At 41.3% G+C, this 11454-nt stretch overlaps 2 protein-coding genes across 6 annotated transcripts in view; both read left to right on the forward strand.

The window, feature by feature from the left end:
* schip1 (schwannomin interacting protein 1) overlaps window positions 1–1252 on the forward strand; it is a 40816-nt gene extending 39564 nt beyond the window's left edge. For all 5 annotated transcript variants that reach the window (XM_078246033.1, XM_078246032.1, XM_078246035.1 and 2 more), the window contains one exon: window positions 340–1252. In XM_078246033.1, coding sequence (XP_078102159.1) covers window positions 340–391 — 52 coding nt within the window. In that variant the 3' untranslated portion in view covers window positions 392–1252. The remainder of the gene's footprint in view (window positions 1–339) is intronic.
* Window positions 1253–9223: 7971 nt separating this feature from the next.
* Window positions 9224–11441, forward strand: il12a (interleukin 12a). Its single transcript, XM_078243587.1, has 7 exons — window positions 9224–9289; window positions 9434–9573; window positions 9703–9792; window positions 10118–10159; window positions 10571–10711; window positions 10842–10883; window positions 11057–11441. Exons 1-7 carry the CDS (start codon window positions 9271–9273, stop codon window positions 11195–11197), a joined length of 615 nt encoding a protein of 204 aa, XP_078099713.1. The 5' UTR covers window positions 9224–9270; the 3' UTR covers window positions 11198–11441.
* The last annotated feature ends 13 nt before the right edge of the window (window positions 11442–11454 follow it).

Genomic DNA, 11454 nt, shown 5'->3' on the forward strand with positions numbered 1-11454 from the left:
CAACCCTAGTTGATGCTGACTCACATGGCATCACTCGAGGCGATTTATCAGAGGAACAGAACAATATATAACAGTGTGGCTCACTCATGTGTTTTGTGTTTTTTAGTGTAATGTCTAATATTTTTTGGACAACAATGGAGGTATATGGCACAAAGGGATAAGCTACTCTAAGCTTTAGCTACACAGACAATTTAGTGAGTAGGATCAATTCATTTTTGGTTTTGTTCACAAAAAGGGTTACACTTTAGTTGAAGGTATCTACATAAGAGTGAGAAAAATAAATGAAATATCACCAGACTTATCCTTTAAGTGACTGTATGTTCCTTTTCTCTTTTCCAGGCATGCTGAGAGCCAGCAGAAACATTTGGCTGAGAGGACCCTATCTAAATAAGATGCCCGTCCCTGTTCCACCCTGCTCCCCTTTCCCAAGCTAAGCTCCCGCTCCAAACCAGATCTCCCCCGGCCATTCCATCTCTGCCCTGTGTCGTTCCAAATCCTGCCCGCTTGTCCAAAGTATTTTGCTCCTTGCTGCTTACCCGTCTCCCCATGTCTACCTTTGTGTCCAACCCACTGACTCCAGTGGTATCAGCAGCAAAGGAGAAGGCCACCCTCTTTCATTTGCTTCTGTGGTTTTCTCCCAGCACTAAGGACGGAGGAGCACTTCCTGCTTCCTGGGAGAAGAGGAAACTGATTGTGTGTTGTCATGGATTCTGTCCCCAGCTTCCTGTGCAGTGATCGGCCTTGCTTTGCTATTGTTTCTTTTTAACTTTCTACATTCGCCACTAAATTATAATTGTCAGATGCAAAAATTGTGGGAAAAAATAAAATAATAGTGAAAAATTTAGTAGAAAGTCAGTCATGAGAAAAAAGAAACAACATTGAATAAAAACAAATGATGGAAACTAACTTCTTCAGACCATTTTAAGTTGGACAGTAATTTTAAAGTATTTCAAAGTCGACCTGTTTTTATTCTGCACAAATGGTAGTTTTCAACTGAGAAATGTTTATTTGAAGGTGCTAAAAGAGTGTAAAGGAAACATGCCTGCCTTGTAGTGGAGTCGTAGCTTTTGGTAATACGTTCACTCTAATTGCTCTTCAACATTTTGTGAATGTTGATTTTCTGACACGAGTCATTTTAAATGAATAAGTGTGTTAATATCGTTTTCATCCTACTGTAATCAGAATCTTTATTTGAGGGAAGAAATGTTTATGTACAGATATGTAAAATAAAGAATAAACTTTGTTTCATATATGTTGGTTTGTTGTGCAGTATGTTGAGATAAGATAAAAAAAGATACATTCAAGTAGGTAAATAACAAAGGATCAAAATGAATGTACGTGCAGCTGCTGTTGCTGGTCTTTGAAATTAGCTTTTATTCTTTAAAATGAACTTTCTAATGGAAATATGACTTTTTCACTTTTTTCGACATACTATACTATGGCTTTTTAATGACTTTTTAACAAACTATACTTACATACTATACTATGCTGACATACTACATATATAGTATGATTTTTGAATGACTTTTTTCGACATGCTATGACTTTATCACTTTTTTCGACATACTACACTATGACTTTTTTCCACATACTACACTATGACTTTTTTCGACAAACTATACTTTTACTTTTTTATGACTTTTTCCAACATACTATACGATGACTTGTTTGACTTTTTTGTCATACTATGACCTTTTTATGACTTTTTTCGACATGCTATACTATGACTCTTTTATGACTTTTTTCGACATACTATACTATGACTTTTTTGACGTACTATATTGATACTTTTATGACTTTTCGAAATACTATACTATGACGTTTTTTCGACATACTATACTATGACTTTTTTGACATATATTACTTTTTTATGACTTTTTTCAACATACTATACCATGACGTTTTTGACGTACTATATTGATACTTTTATGACTTTTTTCGACATACTACACTATGACTTTTTTGACGTACTATATTGATACTTTTATGACTTTTTTCAACATACTAAAATGAAGAAGTCAAATATGCCAAGAGAACAGTTGTAAGTGTAGTTTATGGTGGAGCGGTAGGTTTGTTCTAAGCACCTAAGGTACCCATGTTGGATTCAAGACCTGCTTGCTACCAGCATTTGTACAAACAACTTACTATCCTATGACTTTTTTTGACATACTATACTATGACTTTTGTCGACATACTATATTATGACTTTTTATTACTTTTTTCGTCATACTATGACTTTTTTCGACATACTTAAACTATGACTTTTTTCGACATACTATACCATGACTTTTTAATGACTTTTTTCGACAGACTTTGTCTAGTATGACTTTTTTCAACATAATATACTATGACTTTTTTTAACATAATGAATTGCATTATGAATTGTTTTCGACATACCATACAATGACTTTTATCGACATGTATACTATGACTTTTTTCGACATACTATATTGACTTTATTCGACAAACTATATTGACTTTTTTCGACATACTATACTGTGACTTTTTAATGACTTTTTCAACATACTATACTATGTCTTTTCATAACTTTTTTCAACATACTATATTTTTTTTGTTTTTACTTTTTTCGACGTACTATAATATGACTTTTTTCGACATACTATACTGTGATTTATTCATTACTTTTTTCGACATAATATACTTAGATTTTTTTCAACATACCGTACTATGACTTTTGTATCACTTTTTTCCACACACTATACTTTGACATTTTTATCACTTTTTTCGACATACTATACTATGTCTTTGTTATCACTTTTTTCGACATATGACTATGACTTTTGACTTTTTTTGTCATACTATATTATTATTATTTTTTTTACTTTTTTCGACGTACTATAATATGACTTTTTTTCGACATAATATACTATGACTTTTTTGACGTACTATATTGATACTTTTATGAATTTTCGAAATACTATACTATGACTTTTTTTCGACATACTATACTATGACTTTTTTTCGACATACTATACTATGACTTTTTAATGACTTTTTTCCACAGACTTTGTCTACTATGACTTTTTTCAACATACTATTCTATGACTTTTTTTCGACATAATATACTATGACTTTTTTTCGACATACTATACTATGACTTTTTTATGACTTTTTTCCAGCATACTATACTATGATTTTTTTTTTTGACATACTAAACTATGACTTTTTTTGACATACTATACTATGATTTATTCATGACTTTTTTTTGACATACTATACTATAACTTTTTTATGACTTTTTTCGACATACTATACTATGACTTTTTTATGACTTTTTTTCGACATACTATACTATGACTTTTTTATGACTTTTTTCCGACATACCATACTATACCTTCAAACTTATAACTTCAAAAATCCTATGAAAAATCGAGGAAGGGATGAAGTGACCCTGCCCGGAGGAAGCCCGAGGCCCCCGTCTGGAGCCAGGCACAGATGGAGGGCTCGACAGCGAGCGTCTGGTGGCCGGGTTTGCCACGGAGCCCGGCCGGGCACAGCCCGAAAAGCTACGTGGCGGACATCCCTCCATCCCATGGGCCCACCACCTGTGGGAGGAACCGCTGGGGTCGGGTGCGCTGCCACATGGGTGGCAGTGAAGGTCAGGGGCCTCGACGGACCAGACCCGGGCAGCAGAGGCTGGCTCTGGGGACGTGGAATGTCACCTCTCTGTGGGGGAAGGAGCCGGAACTTGTGCGGGAGGTGGAGCGCTACTGGTTAGATCTGGTGGGGCTTACCTCTACGCACAGTCTTGGTTCTGGAACCATACTCCTGGATAGGGGTTGGACTCTTTTCTTCTTCGGAGTTGCCCAGGGTGTGAGGCGCCGGGCGGGTGTGGGGATGCTCACAAGCCCCCAGCTGAGCGCCACTACGTTGGAGTTTAACCCGGTGGACGAGAGGGTCGCCTCCCTACGCCTGCGGGTTGTGGGGGGGGAAAACTCTGACTGTTGTTTGTGCATATGCACCAAACAAGAGTTCAGAGTATTCGGCCTTCTTGGAGACCTTGAGTGGAGTCCTGCATGGGGGCTCCAGTCGGGGACTCCATAGTTCTGCTGGGGGACTTCAACGCGCACGTGGGTAATGATGGAGACACATGGAGAGGCGTGATTGGGAGGAACGGCCTCCCTGATCTAAACCAGAGTGGTTGTTTGTTGTTGGACTTCTGTGCTAGTCATGGGTTGTCTATAACGAACACCATGTTCGAACATAGGGATGCTCATAAGTGTACTTGGTACCAGAGCACCCTAGGCCAAAGGTCAATGATCGATTTTATAATCGTTTCATCTGATCTGAGGCCATATGTTTTGGACACTCAGGTGAAGAGAGGGGCGGAGCTGTCAACCGATCACCATCTGGTGGTGAGTTGGGTCAGGGGGTGAGGGGAAGACTCTGGACAGACCTGGTAAGCCCAAGCGGGTAGTGCGGGTAAATTGGGAACGTCTGGAGGAGGCCCCTGTCCGACAGACTTTCAACTCACACCTCCGGCGGAGCTTTTCGTGCATCCCTGTGGAGGCTGGGGGGCATTGAACCCGAGTGGACAATGTTCAAAGTTTCCATTGCTGAAGCTGCGGTGAGGAGCTGTGGTCTTAGGGTCTTAGGTGCCTCAAGGGGCGGTAACCCACGAACACCGTGGTGGACACCGGTGGTCAGGGAAGCCGTCCGACTGAAGAAGGAGTCTTTCCGGGATATGTTATCCCAGGCGACTCCGGAGGCAGTTGCAAGGTACCGAAGGGCCCGAAGGGCTGCAGCCTCTGCCGTGAAAGAGGCAAAGCAGCGTGTGTGGGAGAAGTTCGGAGAAGACATGGAGAAGGACTTTCGGTCGGCACCAAGGTACTTCTGGAAAACCGTTCGCCACCTCAGGAGGGGAAGCGGGAGAACCATCCAAGCTGTGTACAGTAAGGATGGGGCGCTGTTGACCTCAACTGAGGAGGTAATAGAGGCGGTGGAAGGAGCACTTTGAGGAACTCCTAAATCCGACTAATACGCCCTCTATGGTAGAGGCAGAGCTGGAGGATGAGGGGGATTGGCATCAATTTCCCTGGTGGAGGTTGCTGAGGTAGTTAAACAACTCCACAGTGGCAAAGCCCCAGGAATTGATGAGATCCGTCCAGAAATGCTTAAAGCTCTGGGTGTGGAGGGGTTGTCTTGGTTGACACGCCTCTTCAACATTGCGTGGAAGTCTGGGACGGTGCCTAAGGAGTGGCAGACCGGGGTGGTGGTTCCCCCTTTTTTAAAAAAGGGGGGACCAGAGGGTGTGTGCCAATTACAGGGGTATCACACTTCTCAGCCTCCCGGTAAAGTCTACTCCAAGGTGCTGGAAAGGAGGGTTCGGTCGATAGTCGAATCTCAGGTTGAAGAGGAACAATGCGGATTCCGTCCTGGTCATGGAACAACGGACCAGATCTTTACTCTCGCAAGGATCCTGGAGGGAGCCTGGGAGTATGCCCAACCAGTCTACATGTGTTTTGTGGATCTGGAGAAGGCGTATGACTGGGTGCCCCGGGAGATACTGTGGGAGGTGCTGCGGGAGTACGGGGTGAGGGGGTCCCTTCTCAGGGCCATCCAATCTCTGTACGACCAAAGCGAGAGCTGTGTCAGGGTTCTCGGCAGTAAGTCGGACTCGTTTCAGGTGAGAGTTGGCCTCCGCCAGGGCTGCGCTTTGTCACCAATCCTGTTTATAGTATTTATGGACAGGATATCGAGGCGTAGTCGGGGTGGAGAGGGGTTGCAGTTCGGTGGGCTGGGGATCTCATCACTGCTTTTTGCAGATGATGTGGTCCTGATGGCATCATCGGCCTGTGACCTTCAGCACTCACTGGATCGGTTCGCAGCCGAGTGTGAAGCGGCTGGGATGAGGATCAGCACCTCTAAATCGGAGGCCATGGTTCTCAGCAGGAAACCGATGGAGTGCCTTCTCCAGGTAGGGAATGAGTCCTTACCCCCAAGTGAAGGAGTTCAAGTACCTTGGGGTCTTGTTCATGAGTGAGGGGACAATGGAGCGGGAGATTGGTCGGAGAATCGGCACAGCAGGTGCGGTATTACATTCAATTTATCGCACCGTTGTGACAAAAGAGAGCTGAGCCAGAAGGCAAAGCTCTCAATCTACCGGTCAGTTTTTTGTTCCTACCCTCACCTATGGTCATGAAGGCTGGGTCATGACCGAAAGAACAAGATCCAGGGTACAAGCGGCCGAAAAAAGAATTATAATTATTCCTTCTTTCTTTCAGCAAATGAATTGACTTTTTGAGGGGCTTAACATATTCAAAAACTCACCAAAATTGGCGGTCGCATCAAGTCTGGTGAAAGTTTACATATTTTAAGGGTTTTAAGGGTTTCGGGCATAGGTGCACAAAAATGGCTCGCTAGCGCCCCCTACAAAACTTTAAAAATTGAGCCCCTGCAGTTTGTTTAACGTAGACTAACAAAAAGTGGTACACATATTTAGCATGTCAAAACATACAAAAAAACGTCATTGGAGCCATACCCTAAACCCAACAGGAAGTCTGCAATATTGAATTGAAAGTTCGAAATTAGTGCAATTTTGGCCATTTCCACATGTCGTACATTAATGAACTCCTCCTAGAGATTTCATCCGATCAACTTCAAATTTGGTCTGTGCCATCTTAAGACATTAAAGATGTAAAGTTATTAAAAGAAAAACTTTTTGTCATAGGGCATGGCCGTGGCAGGGCGGCCATTTTCTGCATTTCGCCATCGAAAACAGGAAGTGGGTGTAACTTGAGTGTACATTGTCCAATTGGCTCTAAACTTTTCAGGATTCATAAGAGTCCAACCCTGAGGACATATAAAGGCCGATAATGGCCAATATATCAAAGTCATAACGCCCCCTAGTGGCAACAGGAAGTAGGCCTAAAAGTCAAGGTGCTATACTTTAACAAACTCCTCCTAGAGATTTCATCCGATGGACTTCAAATTTGGTCTGTACCATCTCAACACCTTAAAGATGAAAATGAGAATCTGTACTTTTTTTATTCCCCTGGTCTGCAGACTGAGGAACAGAGACAGGTTTGCTCTCCGCAGATGTAGCTTGGCTTCCACCCCCCTCCACACTGACTTGTGGTAGGACGCATCTCTCCAGGCCGCGCACACTTGAGCTACTCTTCCTTTGTCTTTAATGTCCAGATAACTGAAAATAGTGGCCAGGATCTCCGGGAAAAGGCACGATCTGTGTGTTTCCATTTCAAACATCACTGCAAGTTGACTGCTTTTAGCAGCAGAGGTTGATTGTGGGCGACAAAACTGTCGTGGTTAGCTCGCCGAAATTCTACTGCCGAAGTTGCTGGCTGGCTACGCAACATTAGCTAATTCCGCTAGCATACATACAGGCTTACTATAGCCAGTTAGCTTTGTGTGTAACGTAATATTTCATTCAATAACATTATGGTACAAAAGAAGCACTAACGCCACAAGTCTTATGTTGACAACGTGGACGCAGATATAGAAAACTCCGAAGGCATTCGTAATATTTACCTAGCAGGCTAGGCTAGCGCCATTGTGCTAATATTAGCAAAATATTAGCGTAGCGTTAGCTAGCTGTCTAAACTTGTTTAAAGCCGAACACCATCCCCGTCCAATCTGTGTTTCACTTTCCCTCCAATATTATTATCAACATAATAAAGACACCTGGACTCAAGACCAAAAGTCATATTTGGCAAGACCAGTGGCAGAGACCGAGATGGGCTTTTGGTCTGTCGTCTCCCCAACGTGACGTAATGCAATGTATTGTGGGGGAAAGGAGAATCATTGCAAACCGCTGTAAAATAGTACCTACTTTTTCGTATTATATTCCGTTTTGTGATATCCATTGTATTTGATGTTGTTGGGTAAGAGTTTAAATGTTTATTACCAACAAGCAAATTGCGCAAATTCATTGGAAAATGAACCCTGCAACACAGCCTTTAAAGGGACAACCCCTTTAATGTCATAATTAGAATTTATTTTTTTCTTTCACATGAAAGATGACAGCTGTTTACTTACATATGATGAATGGTCAGTTGTGGTTCAAGTTATAAAGGTACAGAATTATGTCTGGAAGGTTTACTATGATAACTGTATCTCTGAGAAAGTCCCCTTTCTCTGCCGGTGGGTCCTCTGACTGATCATATACCTACTGCATTTAAAGAGTGATGGTAAGTTTCAGTCGTTGATGTTTCTATGGTGAAGCAAGAGAAAGGCCAGGAAACTCCTGTTAACCATTCACTGACCACTGTAGTTTCAGAGAGTACTTCCTTTTATTAACGTGTTTAACGCAAATAGTGGACCACATGTCCCAAAAACTTGGACGATCCAATTTGTAATGGTCATAATTTTGATTTTAGGTATCCAAAATGAAAAACAGAACACCACAATGTTTGTGTATATTTGCAATTGCACTGTTTCTAGTAATAATTCTAATTGTAGACATCTGAAATTGCATTTTACTAGTCATAATGCCATTTTTTGGATATCCGTAATTACATTTGTACTAGTCAAAATGTATTTTAGATACTTTTTTCTTACTTCTTACATTATAGATAGCTGGAATGGTTTTCCATTTTGGATATCTGAACTTAAAATTATGACTAGTAGGTTAACAACTGTATTGTAGATATCTGAAATTGGAGTTCTTCGCTGTAAGAATTTTATCATTCTATTGTCACTTTTTGACTAGGAAGAATAAGCCTAAATTAGATATATCTGCAATAAATATCCTGTCTACCTAATTAAATGTTAAAACGACTTTCCATTTATATGGTTTTAGTATCTTTACGTGAGAACATAGCAGTCATAAACCCACCGCCCACCCGTGCTGGGCAGAGAGAAAACCCCAAACGAATAAGAAGTAACTGCGCAAATTGCTGAGGTGGAATCTTTTTTATTTAGTATAGTTATATACAGGTTTTAGTTGGCGTGCTTTGCAAATGCTGTAGCTGCCTCCCGAGTACTGACTGAAGCTATAGATCCCATACATTGTGGCAGGGACGGTGAATGCCATTTCCCATGTGGGGATGCAGCTGACAGAACCAGTTGATTAATCAGATACTTAAAAGTAAAGTCGGTGCTTTTCCTACGTCATAGCTGCTATAGACTACTACAAATTTGCATAACTTGTCTACACACTTACATCACACGTTTGTCTCGTTGAGGGAACCCCCCAAACTGACATATAAAAACAATCAGATAAGAAGTCAGCAACACAGTGCTACTGATTTACCAGGCACGAGCTGAGATATTATCTACCTGATCAGAAAGATGGCAGTCTTTAATTTCTGTAAGTCAGCGAGCCCAAAACACAGACTAGCCTATAAGATATACGATTTGTTTTCTCCATATCGACTGTTTTGTCATGCAACTCTTGAGTAAAGCCATAAGACGTACTGCATGTGTTGATGGTTATTATTCTCTTGCCATGCAGTCTCCGCCGGCATTGTGCTGATGCTGACCACCTTAAGCTGCACATCCACAGGACTCCCGGTGCGCACTCTGAGCACAGAAAAGTGCGGAGACTTCAAGAACCTCCTTGGCAATCTCAGAGAGCTTCTCAGGCTCCGCAGTGTGAGTACAATTCACTGCACCATGTTCATGTTTTGATGCTGTATTTTTGTCTTTCTTTCTTTTTTTACTCTGTCACACACTTCTGTTCAGTAGTTCATTAATAATGAATACCCTTATTTTGTATTACAGGATGTTTTGTGTCATGGCATCGCCTCTGATACAATGGAGGTTAGAACTAAATCTGACACAGTGCTGGCCTGCGCACCCATTCTGACTCAGGTGACAGTCGTTGATTTATCAGTGATATTAATGGAATAATTATTCAACTTATACCGATTCAACTTTGAATTATCTTCAGGCTACTTTTTGTGTAAGGAAAATATAAATCCTATGTGGATGTAATGCATAGTTTTACATGTTCCAAAAGCGGATTGACCTACAATTGTTTTATGGAAACAGCCTCATGCCTCATAATTTGTGCTCAACTTTCTCTAACTATTGCATGGTCCAAGTATATTAAAGCAAGTGTATGGTCCAAAGATGCTTATGGGCACCTGACAGGTCAAACAAATTGCTCATGTTTAAAATGTTTTTCACCCCGCAGAACTCAGGCTGTATGATGCAAAGAAATTCATCCTTCAATGAGGTATGCTTAAGTTCCTATTTCTTTTTATGCTTTTTAGAATTAACAGACATAGGTTACTGTATGCTATACAAAAGTATTAAGTCTAGTATCTATTTCACTTAAACAAAGGTTTACATTTGGTATTAATCTGCTATTCTAACAATAAGTTCTCCAAACCATACAACGATATAGGTCGTTTATTCATACCCTCTAATTACTACGGCCACTAGAGGGCGCCACCCCTACAACGTTAAAATGAATCATAGTTGCTGCTTGCACAAACAATCTACTATCTATCTATCTATCTTGTTTTTTGGGGGGAGGACAGTCTCTACAGATCAGAATCCGGATATTTTTACATTATACACCCATTAAATCACTTTTTTATAAAGCAGATGACTGATGGGTCATTTTTCTTGCTTGTCTTGACAGAGTAAATGTCTGACGAATATCATGAAGGACTTGGCCCACTATGATGCTGCTATTAAGTCCTACATCAACTCCCCACTCAGAAGTCCTGAGGAAGAAGTTGCACTGAGACCAACTCTGGGAATAATACAGAGCCTGATGAAGGTGTGTTTGTTATGCATGTGCGGAAGGGGTAAAAACACAGTCAGGATTTAAAGACAGAAATAGTGAGGGAGAATTTCCCGGGAAATAACTTTTAATGGTCGCCTGATGAAATCTTCCTTGGTTTATACAGAACTGCTCCCTGATGCCAAATGGAGAGAACAACTCTTCAGAGGTATTTTTCAATTCCTTCTTTTTAGTTTGTTTCCTGTTTACTCCTCATCTGTCCATCTTTAAGAGGAAAACTGATATAAAATCTATCCTTGGAAAGATTTCCCTAAGAGCCGCAGGGGGAACCTTTTGTCAGGGTGAGTATTCATGTTGTTTCCCTCTTGTGTTGTCTTGTAGGAGGATGCTGCCCAGATGTGGGGAAGTGACACCTTCAGTAACAGGCAGAAGATGTGCAAGAAGATGAGGGGCTTCCACGTGCGAACCATCACCATCAACCGAGCTATGGCCTACATCACCTCAGGAGAACACAGGAAGTAAACATCCTGCAACCTCCTCATCACCACCATCATCATTCCACTAATGCCACACTATCTCTACTATTTACCTAACCAAGCCATCCTGATCATTCACTACCATCATTAACAACTACTAACCAAGTAGTGCTTTACACTGCACAGCCTGCACAGCCGTGTTCATGATTACTGCGCAGGCATAAGCTGGGCAGACTAAAGCCTCATCTAAAAGTATTCCAATATTTGGGGGAATGTATCTACAGTATTTATTTGAGATCTATT

The sequence above is a fragment of the Sander vitreus genome, chromosome 3 (genome assembly GCF_031162955.1).
Source record: "Sander vitreus isolate 19-12246 chromosome 3, sanVit1, whole genome shotgun sequence".
NCBI classification, from domain to species: Eukaryota; Metazoa; Chordata; class Actinopteri; order Perciformes; family Percidae; genus Sander; species Sander vitreus.

Bases quoted from the DNA above. Each gene is read 5' to 3' on its own strand.
- il12a (XM_078243587.1), top strand. The intron at 9,574-9,702 runs GTGAGTACAATT...TTTGTATTACAG, and splicing joins AGCTTCTCAGGCTCCGCAGT to GATGTTTTGTGTCATGGCAT. The intron at 10,884-11,056 runs GTATTTTTCAAT...GTTGTCTTGTAG, and splicing joins GAGAGAACAACTCTTCAGAG to GAGGATGCTGCCCAGATGTG.